General features: G+C 44.9%; 1 protein-coding gene across 2 annotated transcripts in view; it reads left to right on the top strand.

Moving 5' to 3' along the window:
- PRKAR1B (protein kinase cAMP-dependent type I regulatory subunit beta) overlaps positions 1 to 14,042 on the top strand; it is a 94,225-nt gene extending 80,183 nt beyond the window's left edge. For both annotated transcript variants that reach the window (XM_027726230.2, XM_027726229.2), the window contains exons 10-11: positions 11,063 to 11,144; positions 11,571 to 14,042. In XM_027726230.2, coding sequence (XP_027582031.1) covers positions 11,063 to 11,144; positions 11,571 to 11,743 — 255 coding nt within the window. In that variant the 3' untranslated portion in view covers positions 11,744 to 14,042. The remainder of the gene's footprint in view (positions 1 to 11,062; positions 11,145 to 11,570) is intronic.
- The last annotated feature ends 11,444 nt before the right edge of the window (positions 14,043 to 25,486 follow it).

Below are 25,486 nucleotides of genomic sequence, written 5' to 3' on the forward strand. Positions count from 1 at the left end.
CTGCGACAGGCAGGAGAACTACAAAGTAAACTTCTTCCGTGCGGATAATGAAGTCACTGCCTTAGGCACACTCTGCTATCACACCTGATAATCTCTTTAAAACACAGTGCGATTAATTATTAATTAGGAAGATGAATGTTGTCTAGAAAAGGAGTTTCAAAGGCTACAATCAGAACTGCTTAGTGTTACTAGGATTTTGTTGATACCAAAAATGTTTGTCAAAGGCAGTCTGCAGCGACTCCTAATGTACCCAATAAACAAAATATACCGAATAAACAGAGCCAGCAGGCACCAGGGCTCTGTACTCTGCTTATTTTTAACTGCAGACATTGTTTCCCACAGTGCTCTTACAGGAAAGGGACCTTCGATTTTCTTGATATCACGCAGTTGTGCTGGAGCAACAGCACTTCCATTGGCCCTGCTACAAAGTTCCTCTGTGTTCAGGATCCATTTTTTAGTGGCCAGCCGACGCCAAAGATGGAAAGTTAGGTGTGTGATTGGGTCCCATCCTCACTAGAGATGGAGGTGAAGTATTTTGCTGAGTCAAAGGGACAAAAACGTTGGCTTAGTCCAGCTCTTGTTCAACTCAGTTTAATTTTGACTTCCATGGGCGGTGGATCAGGCTGTGCATCCATGCAGTATCATGAGACAGTGGTGTTTCATAGGAATCAACCATCTGCCCCCGTTCTTCTTCCCACCAGCCATGGAAGACCCGTCAGTGACTGCAGCTTTTGGCCTTTCCTTCCAACCCTTTCTCCAGACTCACTAATAACCACTGCAGTGCAGTTGCCTGTGGTGAACTCTGCAAAATCTGAAACCCCAGAAGTGATGGACGATGGAGCATTTCCTTCACGATTTCGTGAAACTTCAGATTAGTCAGTCTATTTTAGAACTTTGCAGATTTTGTTCCTCATTTGTGGCAGAAACCAGGACAACTGTATGTAAATTTTGAGAGTTGCTATGAACCCAGAGAGTGGAGAATAATATATAATAGTTTAAAAATGTACAGTTAAAAAAAATACCGTCAAACCCAGTCATGACTCAATCTTGAGTCCACAACCAGAATTAAGTCCTCTTGCTTCATCCTTCTCCAAGACCATTAAGATCAGAGAGCTTTTATACTAGGAAAATAAAGTATTTTGAAAAAGAGGTCTGATGGGAAGCAAAACAGTGTAAAAGCAGCGTACACAGCCAGTAGTTTGTGATGGAAAAGAATTTTCACCTGGATTGGCCCATCCGTGTAGTGTGAGATAAATAATTTTATAATTAAATAATTTCAAGAGTTGTATTAACTGTGATATATATGTAACCTTTTAACCAGTTTATTCCATCTTACCTACGTGAACATCTCATGAGCTTCCTGGGGTTTGTCTTCACCACACCCGTGTGATGAGGTGCGTGAAGCAACCTCTGTGGTACATACTATGATCTGAAGCACAGGCACAAGAATTAAGATAGTTCTTCCTTCCTGCTGAAAACAATCCATGAGAGTTAGACACCTTGAAGGTCTGGGCCTCCATGATTTTGCTCGTGGAAGGTCTCAGGCAGAGAAGCAGTGCTAACCCTATGGCCAGCATCCCATCACTAACAGATGAACCTTCTTCCTTTAGGTTAAATTTTGCCACCCAAAAACGATGGGTGTTATTTTCTACTGCAGGTTATGTGCAAATCACTTGCATTTTGTATTGCTGACAGAAATTTGTTGATTTCTCTGCCTGTTTTTGTAGAAAAGTCTTTCATAAATCAAAGGTTGGCAAACAATAACAATCCAAGATTATTTACTGGCTAAAGGAGTATTTTCAGTGTCTTTGGCTACATAGTTCAAAGGATTTGTCTTCTTTTGGAAAGTAGCCCTAGAACTGCTGATCCTTAGCTCTAACATAAAAGCTGTCCCAGGAATGATGCTATCAGCAGTCCCTGAGGGCTAAAAGGGCAGCTGAGGAGTGATGTGCTGGTGGTCTTCCAGGACGCTGGGAATGAGGACATTGCTTATATCAGCATCATGAGGTACACACAGGACTTGCTGGGATACTCTGTGTCTTTGGGAGACTGGTAAACTTAGGTCTTGAGGCAAAACCCCAGGGAGGATGCAGTGTAGCCATAATATTCCCAAAGGCTTAGAAGTAGTTTTCCCAACCTCTCTTCTGCACATGCTCTACCCAGCACAACAAAAAAAGTGTATGAATGTTTCCCCAGTTCACTTTTGACATGACAACTTGTGTAGGAGTCTTCAGTCTCATTCAGCTGTAATTTAAAACATCTGATTTGTAAACCCATAAAATTGAAGTTTATGCTGGAATGACAGACACGCCCTGGCCTCTTATCCCACCACTATAGGATATGTGGAAATCTGGGAGATGGTTTGGTGTGTGGAGAAGTAAAACTCAAAATTAGTAATTGGCAGTTTCATTCTTAATATATGCATGCTCCATTTGAATGTGTATAGAAATCAGTGTGCAAGATTTTCTCTGTGTTCAAAACAGCCTGGAACTTCTTCCTGAACTGTTTTGGGGAATGGTTGGTGCTCTTTAGTCCTGTCCAGTAATGTCTTCCTACCAGGGAAGTCTACAAAAGCACTAGAGGTCCCCAGGTAATGAAACACCTCTCCATGGGAGCAAGGAGAGCAGCACATGCTGTTTACCCCTCAAGGTTTTCAAAAGGTTCTCAGTATCCCTGTAAGCTCCTTTGGCGTTGAAGACTGAGCTCACAAGCCCTGATTCAAAGCATTTAGTCAACGTGAGCAAGAACTTTATGGCCTGAGGCACATTAAATCTGAACTGAAATTGAAGTGCCGTGTCAGGAGCTGGGAACTCTGTCCTGAGGAGAGCTTCTCTGTCTTCAAGGAAAACCACCACAGTATAAACAAGACCTGAAATATAGTGGTGCCCAACCTGGTGCAAGAGAAATGGAGAATTTCCTGATCCCTGCTGAAGTTCATCCCTTTCTCTGAATCATGTTAAATCTGTCCCTTAGTGGAATGGCTTTTGTCCTTCCTCTGCCAAGATACCATTGAGATGGCTGCAGATTTCCTGCAAGAATATATCCCTTAGGGTTCCTTCATTAACTGTGCAGTGTGGATTTTCTGGAGCATGTAAGACCCTTCCCAGTGTGCTTCAGGATGAGGCAACTTTAAGTTTGTGAGGCTTTTTTCTTCTGGACTTCAGAATTTGGTCCTTTGAAAACACGAGATTCACCAACTGAAGGGACTTAGAGAGAGCTTTCCATGGGGGATTTTACTGACCTCTGCAATAAACTCTCTTCTCTCCTTCCCCCAGTTTGCTCCAAGTTTTATTTCTTGCTCAGAAGCTGCTGCCCTCGCTGGCCACAGCTGCTCTCCCAGCCCTGGTCACAGCATTAGTTATGAGACTTTAATGACAATGTCTGCCTCAGCCTTTTGCTTGGTCTGGTTACTTCAGCATCTACAGAATGTTTTCACAAAGAAGCAGATGGTGGTAGGAGTAATTGGGCCGTAAAACAACATTAACAGCTAAAAACGATTTTCACCAGAAAGGATTTTGTGGGCAGGGTGAGGGAGGTTCAGCACTGTTTTCGTGTTTTCTCTCCCATACATTCACCCCTGCCCTGGCTGTAGGTGGTAGCGCTCCGTGCTTCTGCTTCCAGGGGATGAGCCCTGTCAGGTCAGTCACAAATATGAACAGTTGATGAATAACCCATTATAGAGTCACTTTTATGTTGACTCAGTGGACGTTTCCTGGCTTCAGAGAGAGTCAAGATAATGGCTAGCTTTGTAGAAAGAAAGAATCTCTAAAATGCAACATTTTTTTTCCTTTGTGACTTTTATTGCTTTGTACGCTGACATGTCTGAGGGAGGAAAACAGGGCCTTGTTGCCAATAATGCTTGGCACAGACGGTCTCTAAAATCTGGCACCAGGATGAATATTAATTCAGTTGTTTTCCCACAGAAGCTACTGATTAGTCAAGGCCAAGTATCACTGAGATGATTCATTAAAACCAACATCTGAGCCCACCTTTACTGAGTAGATCTGCTTCTTGTCACCCCTGCAACAGGTGACTGAATTTGTAATTAAAGTGGCGACTAAAATCCCAGAATGGAGTAAAGATAAAAATGCCAAGGAACCCCAAAGGCTGTGGTGCAACTGCTTCTCAGCTTTCTGGGCATGGAGCCAGGACAACTAGCCAAGGAGGATCACACCCCAGGCAAGGGGTTCCTCCCATGGCTCAGAGCTGGTATCCTTATCCCTCTGTCACCACCCCCTTGCTCCCAGGCTTCCCAGTCCCAGTTGGCAGCTGGTAGTGTGAAGAAGCATGGGACTACCAGGGCATGGAGGCTGTGATGTCCCTCCATCTTATGATGGGGGATGATGATGATGATGGTGATGATGAAGTCATAAGTCCCCCAACACATGGATACGCCTCTATTGGACACCTGTGTGATCTTGCCTGATTTTAGCTCTGCTGCTGTGGCTCAAGGGCAACATTTTTAAGTCAAAATACTATAAAACTTAAAGTTTCCCTTCTCAAAAGCCTTTCAACAGAAAAGGCTTAGCAAAAAAACGCCAATTTTTGTGAAAAACCCACTTTATTTCACCCAAGTATTGCAGGGGTCTCCATGCATGAAGCAAATTGCAATTGGTGCAGTGTATTCTGCTTTTCTTGCTTTTTTACTATGTTTACTGGTCTCTCCCTGCCTGAATCTTGACTTCTTCCATCTAATAATATTTCTTTTACTGCAGGGGGAATGCATAGGTACAGCACAGGTTTAATGCAGATTGTATCAAATAAACACTGAAGGGGAAGATTGTCTCAAGTACTGCAATAGGAGGACGAACAAAACGATTGAAAAGGTCTTCCCATGTCAGACATCTATGATTTTAAATACTGAACCATCAAGACAAAGGCATTTCCTGGTGATTAATGATGGGCTGGGTGTAGTCATGTCTGGGCCTTAACCCTGGCCTCCCATATATCCCTAGGAAATGCCCTGCGGCTGCTGTTTTAAGCTACACTTGGCTTATGATTGATTGTCTTTTTTAAAAGTACCTTAATGTTTGTGGCTATTTTGGTGACTGCTCTAGACAGCTTTGTTCCTCTCTCTCGGGCCTGGGTGTTATTCCTAAACTAATATAAATGTGTCTAAATAGCAAAAGGGCTGGAAGCTTAGTCACACATAGGGCAGTCTGCTGCAGGTGTGATATAGCTGGTACACACAGCAAACTGTGCCATCACTCTGATGTGTAGGACCCCTGCCAGCTGGGCAGTGACAGGTGCTTTCCATCTCTGCCAGATTTTGATGTGCTTTATTGTTGTTGAGAATCAGGGCCAATAAGATTATGATGCATTAGTTAATATTGACAATATAATGATCATCATAGACATTGGTGCTCTGGTTGTTGCAGTGCGAGGGTGCTTTTGGCAGCATGGCTCTCTAAAGGAGATTGGGTGGGTATCAGGGTGCCTTTAGAGCTTGTCTGACCTTGCATTATTAATCCTAACCATATTCCCAAGGTGCTGGCCCTCTGAAAATCCCCTGAAATCAGTGCAACTCCAAATTCACTGAGTCACAACCACATTTAAAAAGCTGAATGTGTAAAATGTCACATGTTTTTTCTCAAAAGCTCTCAGTAGCTCATTAGCTTGGCCATTGCCTTGCACTGTAATTGTAGTGAGCCCTAATGGATGCAAGAAAGAACCCACTTGCTGGAGATAAGCAAAGCAAACAGCCACCACTTTTTCATTCAGTGCAAACCCAGGGCTGTTAATCCAGCCTGTACCCACCCATGGCAACAGACTCATCCTGAACCATAGTCATGAGAGGAAAGTTTGCCAAACTGAACCAAAGTTGTTTGAGGTTTCACATCAGACAACAGAACTGATTTAAATTATTGTTTTTTAAATGGTGGGTGAAACAGGTCTCCCAGATTCACCAGGCAATCACTATTTCATAGAATCATGGAATGGTTTGGTTGAAAGGAGCCTTAAAGGCCATCTAGTTCCAACTTCCAGGAGTTTCTAGGAATTTTATGTCATTGGGAGCTGTAGCTTTTGACTCTCCTTAATTTAAGATAATGATTTGGAGATGCTCTATGAATGATTTATCACATGCATTAACCTGTAAGTAGGCAGATATGTTTAAATAAGGTGCAACTTACTATGGTTGTAGCTATTATAGTGAAAGAACATGGCCCAGGCAGTGTTTGTAGATAGGGGAATGGTGGAGGTTTTTAGCTATACCTGGAGAAACAGGTAACCTGAAGAAAGGCATATATGCCCAAAAACTCTTCTCCCTTTTCTAGCCCCGCTTGTTGGTCTAATAAAATATATTACTTCCACAAACCTTGTCTTGCCTGCAATTTAATAAAATACTGCCAGAATCATACTGTGTGACAGATCTTTTAATTCATTTCAGAGCTGCAGCTCCCATCCAGTCCCTCTGCTTCACCGTGCGAGCAGGGGCGTTTTGTTCCACTGCACAGCCCCTTCCTTCGCCTTTTGTAGTGACTTTGCAGAGATTTAATAGTGACATATAATGAGGGTTTATGTGACTGTGGAGTGAGGGGAAACTTATTTTTTGAATGTGAGAATTATGGAGTGTGCAGATTAACAAAGTGAGAAAGAGCAAAGGTATGTTCGTAGCTGCAATTGATGGAGTTAATGGCAAACGCAGATGGATCAGCCTGACCTTTCCATCTCTAATTCCGTAGACTGCACTGCTCTTTGTAGTGGGTGGTGAAGAGAAAAATAAAATGGGCTAGAAAAACTTTCTAAGCTCAAAACTAGGATAAAAATGTAACATTTTGAGGCCATGGGGGAAAAATTGTCTTCTGTGCTTTTTTTAAAGTAAAAAAAAAAAAAAAAAAAAAAAATGAAATAAAAATGGAAATAGAAGAGGTAACTTCCTGCTTATGAAAATTGAAATTATTTTCTTATACTTTTAATAATTATTCCTCTTTAATAATTATCTTTTATCACAGATGGAGCCTCACCAGATTTTTTACTGATTGCTATGTCTCTAAAATGGGTGGTTAGACAAGCAAAACCAAACGATCAACATGACTGACTTTTATACCAAAAAGTTTCTAAAACAGCACTGGGTTTCCCATCCTACCCCCTGGCCCTGGTGAAGCCCATCCTGCACAACCTGTCCCACTCAGGGGTAACACAAGCTACCACATTTTGCCTTGTGCTGCCTGGGAGTGATCCCATCTGATCCACTGATCTGGAATAGAGGAAAAAAATACAGTATTTCAGTTTTTAGCATCATGAATCATACTTGTCTTTTGTAGCCAGGCTATTTTGGCCAACTGCTGGCTATAGGATTCCTACTTAAATATAAAAACAGGACTCCTGAAGCAATTAGTGCTTGTAAGTACCTGCAGGATAAGGCCTGGGAATCTCAGTGTTGATCCAGATGGGCTGCTGTCTTTGTATTGTAGGATGTCTCACTCATTTGTGGGGTCCGAGAGTTTAAAAGTGAAACATCTATCAAAATCTCATTACTTTGGAGAGGATGGGAGCTCATGGATTATAAACTTTAATTTATTTTTTATATCTTAAATTCTGGTGCCATATCTGAGCCATAAATTTTTACAAACCAAACTGCCGATGCATTTGAAGGAGTCGAATAAACACTCCCAGCACTGCCCCAGAACAGTGACAGAGGGAGCAGGCAGGTGCGTGGGGTGAGGGTGGCAGAGAGGTGGTGATGGCACATTGCTTTGGGAACTCCTACTCTTGTTGTTTTTGCAATAAGATGCCCGTATTTACTTGGGAGAGAGGAGAGGAGGTTAATGATATCGGTTCCTGGGAATGCAGGCACTCCCCAGTGACTGAAAGGGAATATTCCTGGATCCCCCAAAGCCCATAATTTCACTCCCAAGTGTCTGCTAGCAGAGAGACATGCCTGTCTGCCTTCAGTTTAATATCGTCACAAAGGCCTGATTTATTACATGGTGTCAAACTTCTCGACAGTTTTTGAGCCCGGGCACTGTAGGGTTTGCTTGGTGATGTAGGAGGCTGAAGTGGCTATGAGTGTACAAGGCAGTTTTTTAAACTGGGCAGCACTAAACAGCCTGATCCTGCAAATCTAAGATTGTGCAGTTTGTTTCAGGGATTGATCTTGCCAAGTTTTGTATGGCGTTTAAGGAGAAATCTTTCCCACTGAGACCAAATGCATTTGGGAGGGAGAGTGATAAGCCCCTGAATCCTTGCTAGATAATGCCCATGCCTCCCAGGACAGAGCTCAGAGGATTTATTCAGTCCTATAATTTCTAGGAGGTGGGATTTGCTAAAGCATAAGAAGTATAGAAAGCTCAAAAACTTCACCAGAAAGATTTGACAAGTAAAGTAAAATGAAATACAGCCATGAAATCTGTGATGAGGGCAAGGGTAGGGGTCAATACTGAATTCATATGGGAATAAAGGATTGTTCCTGTAGCATTTTATTCTGTATTATATTTTATTCCACATTATTTCATTCCTGTACTGTTTTTGCCCCAGTTGCACTGTTTGTCTAGAATTGGACTCTTCCTCTAACACAGTCAGAGTAGCGTTGATTCCAGAGATAAGACACACACAGTGAAGGTGATACAGACAGACAATTATAAATACATCTTCTTTGTTTCACGGGGTGGACAGTCTTCCCGTGAAGGTCACTCTGACAATGCTCCAGGATGTACTTGTGGAGCTGGTGACTGGTGCAACGAGAGGCCAAGCAGTGTAATCAGAGCTGACATCTGGGTGCTCGCTGTCAGGGTTTCAGGAAACTTGTTTTGCTCCATGATAGACCTGTTCTCACTGGGCAACGGGAAAAGCCTATGTGACTGTTAAAACAAGAGTGGAAAAATATGTATCTGGAATATGCATTGCTTTATCCTGCCAAGCCAAGTGTTTATTGTGGAGGCCAGACACATCTGTCCTTCTCCAACAGATATCATGGTGTTTCTTGGATTAAAAAGGCCGACTGTAGTGGAACAGTGGAAGAAATTGCTTCAGAAGACTGACTTACTGGAGTCTTATATCATATGGACCTTGTCAGAAAAATATTAGCCACAATAAAAGCTGACACTCAGGGAGATGAAAGCAATATTGCTTGATATTGTGATTACCTTTATGGCAACATGCTCAAGGTGAGCAGTGGGGAATTGAGTCCTTTCTTCGTTTGACCTGGGCGGTCAGTATGATTGCTTCAGGGACTTTTTCTTGGTTTATGTAATAAAACATCTGTAATAAAAGATTTAAAAGAAAAAAAAACAGTTTTGGGAAAGAGACTGGAGACAAGGATTGCAGACAGCTATTTGGGTCAAGGGGTTAGGTTTTTGCCAGGCTCCAGATGGGGATGGAGAGGACAACAAGGGCTGGAAGTGATTCTGAAGCTGAATCCATGTACTCTGCACAGGCAATGAGAACAGCATCAGTTTAGTGACCTGCACCTGATCTGAAGTTTGGCAAGAGAGAGGTCGGTACACACATTATTCCCTGTGTGGGGTATTTCTGAGAATGCTGCTTGTGAACGTGTGTCTATTCTGAAAGCTGCAGCGAGTGTGAGTAACAGCGCTCAGCACATGTCTTTGCATTTTCATGCCCTTGCAGATTTACTGGAAGATCTTGGGAAGCAGCAGCTTTGGTGGAACAGTTTAGTTATAGCAAGGACAAGGAACTTTTGCTGAAAACTTGACAGAAGAAACAAGATTTACCTCTTCATTCGTATAGCACATGAGTTAACATAGAGTGGCCCCGCAATTTGTAAAGTCTGTGGGCTCAAAAATAACCCTGTTATGAAATAGGACATGATGCAATACAGGAGTGTTAGAGCAACTTAGTTGTGCTTGTTCTGAAGGAAGCAAGTTATGATCATTTGCTACATAATAGTGGATATCCTGCAGCTTTGGGTTATTCCTGGGCCCCCAAGGTCCTAGAAAAGCAAAAGGAGACCTGAAGCAGCCCTGACAATGTGTGGGATTACTATAGGTTGTATTTAAACGCAGTGCAAAAGTGAAGGGCTGGTTCTGCAGGGTGCTGAGCACCTTTAGCTGCATTGAAGCCAAGGTGATTTGGGATGTCTCTCAATCTGCCACCATACCTGGAGGTGCACAAGTGTCTTTTGGTGGAAGGAGGCTGCAGAATATTTGCAGCCAGTGAATGTGCACTGAATACTCTGCACTAGAGGAGGCTTATATTTTCAGTTACAATCAAAATATGTTAACATTTTACCTTTCCCTATGCTTTTGGTTCGGACTCAGAAGACTCAAAAGACTCATATGTTACTGTAATTTTTTTTTTCCAGAAAAGCAGATACCTTGTCTGCTCCTCTACAAAAGCTTTATGCCACAATAATTTAAGATTTCCTCCAGGTCAGAATATTTCTGCATGTAAAACCTCTTTGAAGGTTTAAATAGACTGTAACTGAGTTTTGACATGTATTAGCACGTGTCAGGTACAGCAGTTATTAAGGGTAGTGGAGACAAGACACATTCCATCTCTCCAGTGACTGACTCACAGGTGTCCAGATCACTACAGGCCACAAGCGGGCAAAGCCACTAAAAAAAAAATTTAAAAATCACCCTTTGTTGCAACAAGCATTAAAAACTCCTTTTACCATTCATTTCAGCAATAGATCAGGTGAGGGATAAACTCTAGTTGCTGTCTTACAAAATCATGTCCCAGAATTGTGACTGGGAAAATTGTCTTTTCATTCCTTTTGATGTAAATCTTCTCTCTTGCAAGGTTCTGGGTACACCCAGAATGTATTTTTAAATTATCTCAAAGTATACATTTGCACAGCGTGATGTGCTTTAGTTAAATAGGAGTTCCTGGATTCTGTCCTGTTCCTCTTCTCTCTATTAGCTGAATATGTCTGCATCCAAACAATTCACAACAGAGAAATCGTTTGCTCTGCTGATGGATTTTTTTAAATTCTTTAATTTCTTTCATTCTTATATCAGGAATTGACTAAAATTGTCATCTCTCCCACAGCAGAACTAAAGGAGTGTGACATGCAGAAGGAAATACCCAGGAGTGGATACTTTTCAAAGCAGAACAGGTTTGAGCAAAGCCAGCTGACCCTCTGCACTTCTCTTCCCAGGGCACAGCTTCCGTCCTGCAGCGCAGGTCTGACAACGAGGAGTATGTGGAGGTTGGAAGACTTGGTCCATCAGATTATTTCGGTAAGAAAATTCAGCTAAGCATGGTTCAGAAAGACAGGCATGTCTGGATCAAGTAGTTATTGTCTTAATTAGTGTTCTACTCTCACATGCAAAGGGTTATGTGCAGGTCAGCCGCTGCTTTCAGTGATAGTGAGAGATTTCAGGGAGGCTGAATCCATTCCTTGGTTTACACCAGTGAGGCTGGCAGGAGACAGATCCAGAATCAGCAAAACAGTCTGAAAGCATTTGTTTTCAAAGGCATTTTACACGCATGCATTATGCATGTGTAATGCATTTGTACTGTCAACAGAATTATGTAAAGTGTCTATCAAGAGATATATAAAGGGAGATGTTCTACAAGCGAAGCAACCGGATGGTGCCTGGAATATGCACCCTCCAAAAAAAGAGGCCCAGGGCGTGTGACAGCGTGTTTTTCCCTGTTTCCAGGTGAGATAGCACTGCTGCTGAACCGGCCCCGGGCTGCCACGGTGGTGGCACGTGGACCCCTGAAGTGTGTGAAGCTGGACCGGCCCCGCTTCGAACGAGTGCTCGGCCCTTGCTCCGAAATCCTCAAGAGAAACATTCAGAGATACAACAGTTTCATTTCGCTCACCGTCTAAATGGTTCCTCTGGAAAGCTGCCTTTGTGTGACCTTGTGCACTTAAATTTGCTCTGCGCAGCTCCATAGCTTTATGAAGAAAAAAAAAAAAAAAGAAGTGTGGATTTTATGTGTATTTTTTCTGTTTGTGTCACGTATTGGATGTCAGTTCAAATCTCATGTATCATGGAAGTGGGAAGATAACTGTTTGGACAAGACTAGCTTTGGGGAAGATTGGGGCTCTTTTGGGCTCTTGGCTTGCAGACAAGATTTTTACCTGTTTTTGGATCATATAGCTCAAAACCGTGGTTTTAACTATTTAAAATACATATGAATTTCTGTTTTCCTTATTATCTTTAAAGTTGGTCTTATCCACCTTTTGTCAAGCTCCTTTGATCAAGTGATGTGAAAGGTGTCCCTGCCCATGGCAGGGAGTTGGAACTAGCTGGTGTTTCAAGTCCCTTCCAACCCAAACCAGTCTGTGATTCTGTGATATCTTTCTGTCACTTCAAAAAGACTTTCACTGGTTATGGACTGGAGGGTTCTGAAACCCCATGGGGTAATTGGCAGTCGTGCAATTTAAGGGGAAGGTTGGAGTAAGGTTTTGATCATTCCAGCAAGCCAGGGAAAAGTAGAGCTTTTGAGTGATTTTGTTTGTGTCTAAGATATAGGGGCCATTTTCCTCTGTGTCACAAACTCTTTTGGGTCTGCTTTGTAGGATATGCTAAGGCAAACAGCCTGCTCCAGTCTTCTGGGTGAAGAGGTCAAGGGACAATGTTTTCTAAGAATTCAAATGGAGCCTTTAAGACCTGTTATTTGTCCTCAGCTATTTTTAAATGAGAGTTTGCATTATAGACCTTACAAGTTCAATGGGAACTTCTCTGCTGAATTAAGTGGGCTTCGAAACTCAGCAGTGTCCTCAGCCACTTTTCTGAACACCAGGGACAAATACAGCAGCCTCTTTTTAATAAGATCCATTTAATTAAATTCAAATGCCTTTCTTGTAGTATATGACTAAATTTTAGAATTTTTTAAGATTTTCTGAAAGCCAAATAAGTGCTTCAAAATGCTGCCTCTCTTCCAAAGGACAGGCATTGTGAGACAAAGAGCACCAGGATCCTCAAACCCAGGTCCCTCCAGGGTCCCACAGCCTCACTGGCAGTCACTGCTGCCCTGCCTAGACATGAGGCTCCTCCTGAACAGAGGTTTTTGCAGATCCCTTGAGGGTGGGAATCTGCCCAGCCCTCAAGGATGGGATCATCGGGATTATGCTTTGCGAAGCTTTTCCTTTGCAGGTGAACTTGTTGCCAGCAGCAGCAAAGCTCTGCATCTCAGCCACCCTAAACAGCACTGCCTGCTCTTCAGCTGGGGCAAAACTCCATTTCTTCTTCACAATAACATTCTTCTGAGTAAATACAAACTTTCTGTACCTTTGATGTGCCAAAGGTTATGCGGTGAAATACAGCAGCAATCTCCCTTTTGAAACTAGAGGTGTAGGTGAACTTGCCCAAATGTCTAAAATTACTCCTTCTGGCACACACTGTGCTTTCTTCTTTGAAATTAACAAATACTAACTTGGCATTTTCCTGTTGACTCCCACCAAGGGCCCAATATTCCAGTAGCTGCCTGCAGTGGTTCTCACAGAGCTAAAGCTTCTCAGCTTCATGCTCCTCTCATCACTTAAAGGTGCTTAATTTATTTCAGCATAATTTCAGCGGTCCCTTTAGTGTATATCCGTTGCTGCTATTTATTTTGGTTATGTTATGCTTCTTGCACGTGTTATTAAATATGACCATTCGCAGTTTCCAGCCTGGCAGTTTTTATCACATACATTTACATAGGCAGACCCCCATCCTATATAGAGAGATCAACGTATGCGCATTTGGTTATTTGCTGCACTGTTTTTGTATTCTCTTGTGCAATTTTTAAAAGAAATATTTTTTAAAGGTTACCAGCCACTCAAGTATGTTCTTTTACCTATTGCATTTCTGTTGTGTTGGTAAAAAAATTGTGAGTGTTTCACATAATATGCAAGACACGTGTCTTGTCAAACACCAAGTATTAGCCTCACTGTTTAGAAGTTACTCGAGCACACAGACACACTGCAGATTCTTTGCTTTAAACCTTCACAGCTCATGGAAAATAAGTTTGAATAATGGCTCTGTTATAAGCAATCTGAAGAGAAGTGTAACCATTTAACACCAGGATTCCTGTGCTTTAAGTGGAACAAAATGATGTTCAGTGATCTTTTAAAGATAATTGTAATATTTGCAGTGGATGATGGGACAGGATTGCAGTATGAATAAAATTCTTCTACGTTATATGTAGCCATTGTGGGTTTATTACTAATGGAAGTCTGTGTGAGTAGATATGTTCTAGTTAAAATCTGCATATCATCAAAAGTTTGAACTCTACTGAAAATAATCAGATGCAAAGGGACAAAAAATAGACCAAGATTCCCAGTGCTATATATAGTAATGGAAACCAAACTGGTTTGTGGAGGATTAGCATGAAGAAAAAAATTTCTTCTGTTTAAATGTAACCATATATGTCTACATAAAGAAAGAGAGGTTCGAGATGTCTCTTGGACCTTCCTGTTGTTTTTCAGGTGCCAGATTTGAAACCCTCAGGACTGCTGCTGAGTCTGTTGTATGGCCAGTAGAGAGACCTGGGAGAAAACAGGCTCTTTCCTTCCCAAACACCAGTGCTGCTCCTTTTTCCCAGCATCATAGGCAAAGGCCTGACTGAACCAGGGATCTTTCCCAATCATTCCTCTCAACTTCTGGCCACACATGGATTTTTAGAAGCACATCTGCCCTGGGACTGAAGCACAACCCCATTTTTGGCACCAGAGATGTACTGTGCTGCTGCCATGGCTTGTGTTCCTGCCGTGGGCTGGCCAAGAACTACACTGAGAACAAACTTCTCAGAGAAGGCAGAGCCTCTGAAAGAACCACCTGTACCTCATGCCTCAGGGTAAAGGCATGGGTTGAAGGACCAGCATGGCTTCTGGGTGAGGAAGAGGTGTTCGATGTGTTGTTGGTGCCACACTACCTGCCAGAGCTCTGGGTGGCCACATCAGTACATCTGTTGTGGTCCAAGCTTGGCTCCAGACCTGGAGCTGTCACCCCAGAGCAGCAGGCAGGGCCAGTGGCCTCACTCCATGCAGCTTCTCTGCAGTGGCCCCTGCACAGGAATCTTGGGCGGCTCCTGGCATCCAAGGGCTGTCCAGCTTTCCATTTTTGGAATGTGTTATTTTTCCCCCTTTTGCTATGATTCAGGAGGGAAGGACTGGTCTTTCCAGAGAATTACTCACATTATGTAGTAATCAAAAGTGACCATTCTCTCTGAGGTCCTTCCAGAAGGACATTACCAGCCCACGCTCCCCAGAAAAGAGCATCTCGCCACTCCTCATTGTCATTCTTTTTTCGGTCGGTTTTAATTGTGTCACAGCCATTTCAGGACTCCTGAGACAAAAGAAAAGACTTTTTTATTTTTAATAGAAACTAATTGCACCTCAGGTTTTTACAGCCATGTGGCTGACCAGGCTTTGGTGTGTATCATATTACTGTCGGCTCGCTCAGGCATTCCCACTGCTTCTTGGCACTGGGTGCCTAAATTCACGGAGTCATATGAACTCTGTGAATCCCTGATCATCAAGCAAGCACAGCCTGACACCATGTTACCTGCTCAGGTGTTGGTGGGAAACAAGACCGGTCGGAGAACCAAGTAACCCCAGTGCACACCAGTTGGGCTGTTACCTGCTGGGTTGTGTTTCTTGTGGTAAGTGGTTCTTTGGAAGTGGAGTCACCACACAAAGGATAACATTTATTCCATTGTGAAGGTTGCACAAGGTGTGTGGATCCCATTCAGTTTTAAGTCTTAAATGGGGCATAAATCCTTTCACTTACCTATTTATGGAAGAGATTGTGTTTGTTCTTTGTGCCCATTTCTGTATAGCAGAGAGAATGTTATCTTGCGCAGAGGCAACACTATGACAACCTCCTTAAAGAGAGCCAGAGATCCCACTGCCCTCTGCTCATCACAGTGCCGCAGGGATGCACAGTCACTGCAACTGCAGCAGCATCCCCAGACTGTTGCAGGTGGATGGGACTTAGCAGAGTACTACAGAGTAGGTGACTCTGAGCACCAACCAGTTTAAAGTTTCACAGTTGATCCAAAGACCACTTCACTATGTAGAGACTGAATTATCTACTCTCTTACATTGCCAGGAATGGTTTTTTAACTTGTTTCTATTGATTTGGCAACTCTGACTGGAGCTTCAAGTGCACACGACTGCTCAGAAACTTGTAAGAGCATTTCCAGCCAGAGTCACTTCTGTAGGTCCCTCTTCCCTCCAGAGGAGGAGAACATATTTGGATATGAGCATATGTGTAGCCTTGGAAATTCGATGTTACGGGAACACATTGGCTTGGATGCTCCTCCTCCTCAGGGGATTTCTCCACGGCTCTTTGCTGCTCCACAGAGTTGTATCTGGGATGCAGCACTCACACAACAAGCTGGCCTTTTCTCTGGAAATGCTGCCTGGCCAAAGGAGCTGGCATCTGCAGCCATCTGTTTTTTTTCTGAAGGCTGAGGATGTTTTTTGTGCTTGATCAGGCTCCAATACCAGAGTGATTCTTCTGATTTCTAAAAATCTGGATTCAGTTTTTAGAAAAGAGGCTACTCTTTGCCTGGGCAAGGAAAGCAAAGCATGAGCATCTCCTTGGGCTGCTCTGACTCCTGTCTCAGATGTGCATGGGTTACTTTTCACTTCTGAGTGCACCAGCCCCTCCCCAGATGTGTTTTAATCCTTGTTTTCAAGTCACTCTCTGCACAAGTATCACAGAGAGCTTCCACAGCCCAGACCAGCTGCAGCAGACATCCCATGCACTTGTGCTCCAGAAATTTTAAGTGTGCAGAGTTCTCTTTAAAAAAGTTGTGAGATCTTTCGGAGGAAAAAAATAATCACTTTGCCCAAGAAGACTGCTCCTATTCCAGTATAAACTGCCTCCAAACGTGGAACAGTGGCATGCCATGGTGCTGCACGGGCCAGCAGTGCTGAATGAATTGGCAGATGCTGTGCTGCTGTGTGATCTCTGGGAGCTGGGCTGTGAGAACGCTGCTCCTCTACTCACAGCTTCGGTTCGAAGCCGAAAGAGTTGGTTTGCCAAAAAAGTGCCCCTCGCCCAAGCCCTGATGGGATAAATGGAGCCTCGTGCTGCCAAGGCTTGCTGGGTGCATTCACCTTACCCTCGGTGGGTGCTGACAGCCTCTGCTCTTCCCAGAGCTGGCAGTTGGAAACGGGATGTATAGACTGATGATGAGGTAGGGAATTTCTCACCACTGCCTGCTGTTACTGGCGCTCTGGATGTTCATACTGCTGGCTCCAGGGAAATCAAGCCTTTCTGGGAAGTGGCTACTCCCTATCCTCTTTATACAGAAAATGTATTGTTATTATTTGAAAGCACTTTTGTATTGCCCTTAGACTACAAGCATGGCGATTGTTCCATTAGAAGACATCATGGTGCATAGCAGTGAAATACGACGTACAGTACCATGCAGTATGTATTTTCCAGATAAACTGGGAAAATAGTGAAATGGATCTGCAAAGTGGGGGTACAATAGCTGCTTTGCATTCCTCCACATGTGTGGAATTTATGTGCACCACAGAGTGACTCTGTTTCGTTTCCATGTGTTTCTGATGGTCGGATGATCAGTTGTGTTTCTCGCCGGTTTCGTTTTCTCAGTTGCACTTGTGGGCCAAGCACAAAGTCGCAGCAACTTCAGCTTGAATTAGTGCTGGCTAAACCCTCCCACCATTTATTTCCACTACCACAGCAAGGGGGAACAGACTGAGCAGCTGAAAAACATGAGAGGTTGTTTCTCCTTCTCAACCAGGGCAGGTCAAGCAGTTTGCCAGATAGAAGTAGTTGGCTGCGCTTGCAGACTCTGGGTTATTTGATTGAGATTTCCCAGCCTGGAGGTGCATCTCCTTCACACCCCACCCTGGCTGGGGAGCTGAGCAGGGAGATGTGTCACTGTTCACAGTGACTCTGGAAATCGCTGTCAGAGGAGAATTTGTATCTCTCAGCGCCAGCTCTTGCAGAGATGGACAAGCCCTGGAGTTGGCCCTGCCAGGAGGAAGGAGTCATGCCCCTGCACATGGTTCATGTGGCTCTTGGCGAGACTGAGGCTGTCTGGGAAAGCAACAGAGCTGCTCCCCACCCTGGAAAGTCTTTAAGTCACTGCTTAAGGCCACCACAAGCACCATGAGCTCTGCTCCATGGGCCAAATTCCCATGAGATGGCAGGATGGTTCATATCCTTGACACATATCCAGTAAAGCATCACACCCTCTCCTATTGCCTTGCATTTCTGGCTCTTAGCCCAGGATTTAGCTTTTAGAGAATAACAGGATTAGCCAAGGAGGTCTTTTTAAACCTCGGGTTTGCAGAGGGCAGGAGAAGGTACCAAAATGGGCAGAGGTTCCCGAGGAACATGAGAACCAGCCCAACAAAGGTGCCCTTGTGCAAGCGGGAAGATGCAGCAGAACCTGTGTCCGGATGAAAGCAGCCCTATCAAAATAGCCATAAACAAACCCGCCTCCTCTGCTACAGAAAAGCTGTTGTGCCAGGAGCATATTAAATTGTATATGCTTTTTCTCAAGGCAAAAGAATTGCAGCAGTGATGGCAGCTGTGTGTGCTGGAGCCGAGCCACCGTATTCAACTCGTGAAGGCCTTGCTGAGGACGGGGTGGGGGAAGGACTGTGGATGAATGTATTATTCAGAGGGACCCACACTGAAATGATCTACCGGCACTGGGGATGTGTGAAAGGGGGAAAAAAGCGACAGCCCTGACACCAAAAGCTGATGCATCTGCCGGGGGCAGCACAGGTGATGGGCCAGGTCCCCTCCCAGACTGGGAGCCGTGGTCCTGCCAGTGCTGCTGTTTATGGGATGAGGCAAGGTGTATTTTGCCTTCCATGGGTTTCCCTGGGGAGGTTCTGGGTCTCGACCTTCAGAAGCAGAGCTGAGCTGCAGCCACTGCTCTGACCAGGAAGGAGGAGCAGGTTGCAGGCAGGGGGTGCCCAGCCTGCCAAGTGAGGAGCAGGGAGCTGCAGCCAATCCCATCCTGCATGTCAGTGGGCTCCAATGATGACCACCTGGCTGGTCCCATGGTGTGGTGGGTAAATGGGAAATAAAGTGGCCTCATACCCACAGGATGGATTGTTTCAGCCTGCTTTTCTCCTGGCAGGGCTGTTCCCTGCCTCGTGCCTGCCTATGTCCTGGAGAAACAGGGTGCAGTGGGCTCAGGACTTGCCCATGGTGCAGCCAGAACCTTGTATCAGTGAGGCCACCTCAGCATGCATGTCACCATACCTGGGACAAGGGCTCTGCAACCTCTGAATGTTGGTGCACTGTGAACAGCCACAGAATGGGATTTCATCACCGTTCACACCATCTCTGCCATGTGTGATCTGAGCCTCCCAGCCAAGCTCATTGCTCAGTTGGTTGGAGGAAGATCTCTGAGTTTGCTGGCCAGTCTTTGCCCTTCACTCCTCAGGCTGTTAGAGATCCAAGCTTGGACCTTGCAGCCCAGCGGAGACACACCTGTCCCATGGATGCCCACAGAGACCTTCTGTGAAACACAGGGAGTATCTAAAATATTTTTCCACCTTGAGCTGCAACTCCCTTGTGAGAAAAGCTGAGTTGCAACTGAAGGATACAGGACAATTTTCCATTCCTCCCAAAATTTAGAAACATTGAGAAAACTAGCAGGATGCTTTCCTTATCAACTCAGGAGCATGCTAGGTAGAGGCACCTCCTGTAGATCTCCTTAGGAGGGAGTGAAAACAGAATAAATTCAGAAAGGATGACTTCTGTGCAGACACCTCGCAGGTGCCTCATCAAAGATCAGTTTATCCCCAGGCAATACAGTTCAAACGCTACAGCAAGGAAATGGGAAAGAAGATCCTGACACCCATCTCATCTTAAATTCAGTCACTGCAGCTGTCCCCTTCTTTAAGGCAGAAGAGGAAATTTATGGTTCTTCTGCAATGCAAGCAATGCTGTGAGGACCCACAAGGTAAATGCCCTTTTGTGCCCGAATCCCTTCCCTATCTGAAGTCACTGCATACAGAGTGCTAACATGATTCAGTGAAAGAAAACCCATTTCAGTTGCTTTCTAAGCAGATTACAGCAGATTAGCTGACTAATCTATATGGAATCCTCTCTCCAACAATTTCAAACTGTAAACAAATCCAGCCACTTTTGCATTGCGCATAAATATTTACTGTGGATTATATGAAGATTAACTTCAAATGATACTTGCAACAAAGGTTTTATTTTGTAAGTTGCTACCTTTAGTAATGTAAAACCTTTGGAAAGATATATACCTTCCACAAAGCATGGATTTAAGGCCCATCAGCTGCACAATAGCATCCACCAGAGCATACACGCAAGCAGGAACAGAATATAGTATCACCCACAGATGAAGGAAACCAATAATAAAAGCTACTGGTGCCAAATAAAAGTGCCTGGGATTATCATAACACGGAATTAAGATCTTCTCTAGGAGATTTAACTTGGTGTTAGTAGCTGACACCTCACTGCTACTCACAATTGGTTCTTCACCTGCAGAAAAAAGCTGTGCAAGGTTTGCAAGCAAAGGATGCTGTTTAGTGTCCTGAGACATCGCCCTTCTTGGTGGGCAGTGGGGGGGACCTGGCCCTGCTCACTGCCCAGGGGGCTGGTGAGAAATGAGGCAGCCTTTGCCATGAAGCAGTTCCTCTTCCTGCAGATCTGGGGTTCTCATCAGATCTCCTTCATCTTATCTCCAGTCATACGGGGAAACCTCAGAGCCACCAGCTCAATGCTTCAGAGGCTGCTGCTCACCCTGGTGAGGTCCCCACAAGCACATTGACTCTGATTTCCAAATTTAAAATGCCCTTAGGGAAGGGAGGGGTGGGAATCACTGTCTGTATCACACGGCTCACAGAGGAGGGAACCAAATGATTGCAGACTGACTTCTCTTGCTTGACCACACACCTGTAGATGAATCTCAGCACACACCCTACTCCAGGACAGTGAGGGAGGGAGAAGGGGGTTCTCAGAACACCTTTTTCTTCCAAAGAACAAGAGACCAGAGGCCACTGCTGAGGAACCCCACACAAAAGCTAGAACTGTGTTTGGCAACATATGCTGCAAATAGGATGTTTTAGGGGCAGCCAGCACCAGCCTGCCTGCACTGCTGACTCCTGTGGGGCTGTGCCTGTGGGTGTCCAGGCTGGCCAGATCTGGTACTGCTGCTCCACAGGGAGAAAAGCAGGCCTTGCACAGCATTTGGTTTGGACATGGGGAATGTTGTGTCTACCAGAACAGTGAAGGAATGCTCAGTTTACAAGGCAATGGCTTTTTAGGAAGCCAGAAAAAGTTAAACAGCCTTCCCAGATGGAAGAGCGTCCTTTTCCACCCTTTGTATAATTAGGGCAGCTCCATTCTCCTATAAAGAGATGATCTGTTTAATACAAGAGATTTCCAAAGTCTTAGTAAACGAGTATCTGAGAACTGGCTTCTGATGTGGTTTATGTTCTTTTTGATAGATTTAGGTTATGGGAATGTTCGTTACAGAGGCAGTGAGTGATTCATCCTGAAACCATCCGGGTGCCATCTGACCCATGCTGTCCATTTGAAGGTAGAGGGAAGCTGCAGCCTGCTCTGTGTTAGTGCCTGCAGTTTGAGCTGTTCAGTGTAAGTTATAATTGCAGAAAAAATTACTGCAGCAGAGAAGAAGAAAGAGCTGCATTTTGCAGAGAGATGTAATCCTCACCAGAGCAACATTTCCATAGCAAGCTGGGGTCTGACAGCAATGCCTTAGGACCTCAGACTGCTATGCTCCGTGTAAGGAGCTGTACTGGCACCTTAGGAAAAGAAGGTTTCCCTTGAGAGTCTCTGGCTCCTGCTTGTCGAGCACAAAGCAACACAGACAGGAGCCAATTGCTCTGTGCTACTGCCCACCTTGGAGCAGTCTTGGAAAACATCATTTCCCCACTGGCTGCAGTTTTCTCTCAGTAGTACTTGCAGGATCATGCCCTTGATGAGAGAAAGAATTGTGGGGGAGAAACAGCATTCTCCTCTACTTTTTTTTTCTATAGTCGAGCATTTGGAAATCTTGTATCCACCTGAAGAACATCAAAGCAAGCAAAAGGGCAGAGGGTGGGCTCTGAAAAACCTCAAAGGGGAGCTGCCCTGCACAGAGGGACTGAGGCCCTCCAGCCTTGATGTGCTCCCTGGAGCCCACGTCCCATCACAGCACCCTTTTTGCCAGGCTGGGTCTGGGCTGCCCAGGCTACCAGCTGAAAAGCCACTCCAAACAAACCTCAGCACCACATCAGGAGAGTGGGCACTGAGTGTGGAAAACTGGGTGGACAAAGCCACGGGATGCACTGTTGGGCAGTACTATCATCCAAGAGCCTTGCAGCACATCTCTGTGCTCACTCCTGTCACAAAGGCAAGAACGGTGGGAAGCAGGGATACTCCTCATTAAAATTCATGGATTCCCATTGGACCTGCATAACTTCTCCAGGACTCGTGTGAGAGCAGGGCGAGGCCACCAGCCAAGAGCTTTGCAGCATCACATACCTCTGTTGCCATGTAATAAGCAGAAGACTCGAGGATACTGTGTTTGTTTGCAGGTTTTCCCCCTCTATGCTCGTGTTTCAGCTGTACATAAATCCAGAAGGAAACTTTGGAACATTTTTTTCACCTACCAGATTTGTAGGTGAACCATGGGGGTTCCTTGACCACTTACTCTCAGTAATGTTAAAATTCAGAATCCCTAGGATCAGCCCCAAGAGTCCCACCATGTGCCTGAGTGCATTGTCCTAGCGCTTCTTGAGCTCTGGAAGCCTTGGTGCTGTGACCACTTCCTTGGGGAGCCTGTTACAGTGCCCAACCACCCTCTGGGTGAAGAACCTTTTCCTAATATCCACCCCAAGCTTCCCCTGACACAGCTTCATGCCCTTTTGCAGTGTTTTGCTGACCGTGCGTCTGCAGGGTTAGTTCAGAAACCCCAACTCGCTGCAGCTGCTTCCCTCTGTGACTGGGAGGGACAACAGCTGCATCAGGAGGAGGGACAGGTATCTCTCCTCACTCAGCATCCCTGTTCTATTGCAGGCTGGTGGCCTTGGCTGAAGGCCGACCCTCCAGATAACCGGGCACCGCCGAAGCCTCCCCACGCTGGCGGAACACTGGCCAAAGAGTAGCGCCGGCAGCTCCTGCCCGAGATAAGGCAGTGTGCTTTCAGGATTTATTGCCTTTATCCCCATTTACTGCCAGCCTGAATGTTTCAATTATCTTTCTTTTTTTTTTTTTCTGTGGTGGCATTTCCCTAACAAGCAGCGTTATTTTGTTGCTGCTGTTTCGGCCGGGACAGACGGGGCCTTGTTTTCCAAACATGACACACATACATTGAAAAGCAAGCGGGCGATGGCAAAGCATATTTGGTCTGCCTTGGTGGTTTGAAAGGTTATTATCTGACCTCTCGCTCATCACCTCAGCCCCATAAATCTAGCAAAGGGGCCATTCTTAGCCCTTTAGAAATGCATCCTGTTTCCTCTGCAATGGACTCATGATTTAATTGCTGACCTTACCAAGTAATACCCCTAATTCATTCACTCTGAGTTTCTTAGAAGTTAATCCACTTCCCAGCTTGACTCTCTTGAGGCAAATTCAGCCTTGGGGCAACTTTACCCATAGCTGGGATTAACATTAGCACCAACTTTAGCCCATGGATCCTGCTTTTTGGTTCAGGCAGCATCTCAAATTGCTTATTGGCATCGGATGGTTGTTTTCAAGATCTCACATAGCTCCAAGTCCTCCTCTCCGATGCTGCATGTGCTGATAACGAGCTGTGTTAGCTAATCCCCCATCAAGATTCATAATGTCAGAAGAAAAACCTGGTAGGAAAAATGTTCATCACAGTTTGTTCTGCAGTACAAAAGGTCGTTCTGGCTGAATAGTTTGTCAGAAGATTTCCATTTGGTGTGAAAGTTTTTCAGAGAAAATTGTGAGTTTCTCCTCTGCGATAATCAGAATATTTCAGTTTTCAATAGCTGCCAACTATACCCTGTACCAATGTGCAGGGCGAGATGCAAACACAAAAGGTCACTCTCTCCACAAGTGCTCATGAAAAGTGTCTCCAGCAGCCCTTCCTGTGACCCTGAGCTATCCATTACCTGCTGAAACCCCTCCAGACAGTCTCTAGACCAGCACAGCACCCCCATCTCTCCAGCTCCCACAGGCAGCACACAGATTTCCATAGGGCACAACCAAGGTGGTGATAACTGGGGGAGGATTATCTGTATCTGGATTCCACATAGTGATGTACAAAATTAGATTGTTAAAGGGAAGAAAAGCAGAAATATAAACTGATGAGAGCTTGCCTTATGTAGCTGCCAAACATGATCCTTTGGCATTAGCAGATTAACCTAAAAAAATTCTGGCCTCTGGTTTTTAATCCGTTTCACATCCCACCCATCATTACAGGCGAGGCTGTTGGCAGACCTGGACGTGTGTCTGAAGGGATGGGACCAGTGAATGTCCTCAGCAGGGGATGTGTGTGTCACAGGGGGTCCTGGAAAAACTCCATCACCCTTCCACTGAGCAGGGTGTGATGGAGACAGGGTGTTGGGATGACAGCAGTTGTATCTGAGCTCTGAATTCAGCCCAGGCAGCAGGTGGGGAAAGAGAAATAGTGGATACAAGGCAGGAGGCTGCTGCAGCACCACATCCAGCAAGGATGTTTGATGTACTCAGTCCAAGCAAAGCCACAGGCTGCCAATCACCCAGGACGTGTGAGAGCATCGCAATGGAATCCCAGGAGAGACCTGTCTGTCCACCACGCAACACACACCCCTGAACACAGCCTTGCAACAGCTTCTGGAAGCCAACATGCTTCATTTTACCAACAGAAAAACACTTGCAACCTCAGTTCCCAGGAGGGAATGACTGAAGGAATGTCTTTTGGCCAAAGGGTGGAAATGGATTAAACCTGTACATCTGCCCACAGCAGTGCAGGTCTGCTGGGTGCTGGGCAGGTGAGGGGAGGGAGGGCTCTCTGTGGAACAGGGTTCGCCTGGAGCTGCTGCTGAACTCAGTTTCTAATGCAGTATTTTCGATTATTTCCTATTCACTTGATACGCCACCAAAAGAGATCCAGTTCTCCCCTGTTTTAGCCTCCGCTAAAACCCTCAGACCACATCTTCTCCTATAACAAAAAGTATGTGGAATTGGCTAAAAAAGAAACATTCCTGTTCTCACAACACTTAAAAAAAAAAATCCACTTCTTTCCTAAAGAAAAAATAGCACTTATAAGACTTTATAAAACTGCTTCTGTCCAGAAGGCTCCTGTCTCAGCTCAGCTTCATCCCTTTAACCATTGCTGTGCCAAGCCTCGCTATGAATTATTAATTATCCCAAAATAGCTGCTGAAAAAAGAAACAAAAGGGAAGGTTCAATAACAGCAATGCATATGGCATAATTTATTTTCATCTTACTGAAAGTCTTTAAGAAAAATCTTTGAGAGCTCAGGGTAGGACAAGGGAATGATGAAGCTGCAGGGATGCAGGCAGGAGCCCATGACCTGCCAGGGAGAACGAGGGATGCCTTCCTGGACTTGGGGAGTAACTGTGAAAGGGAGAAGGAAAGAGAGGGGAAACCGAGCAGAGAGCTGAACTTGCAAATGTTTTTGGCATGAAATCATG

The sequence above is a fragment of the Pipra filicauda genome, unplaced genomic scaffold, assembly GCF_003945595.2.
Source record: "Pipra filicauda isolate LSUMZ 115617 unplaced genomic scaffold, ASM394559v2 scaffold129_size2064235_pilon, whole genome shotgun sequence".
Classification (NCBI taxonomy): domain Eukaryota; kingdom Metazoa; phylum Chordata; class Aves; order Passeriformes; family Pipridae; genus Pipra; species Pipra filicauda.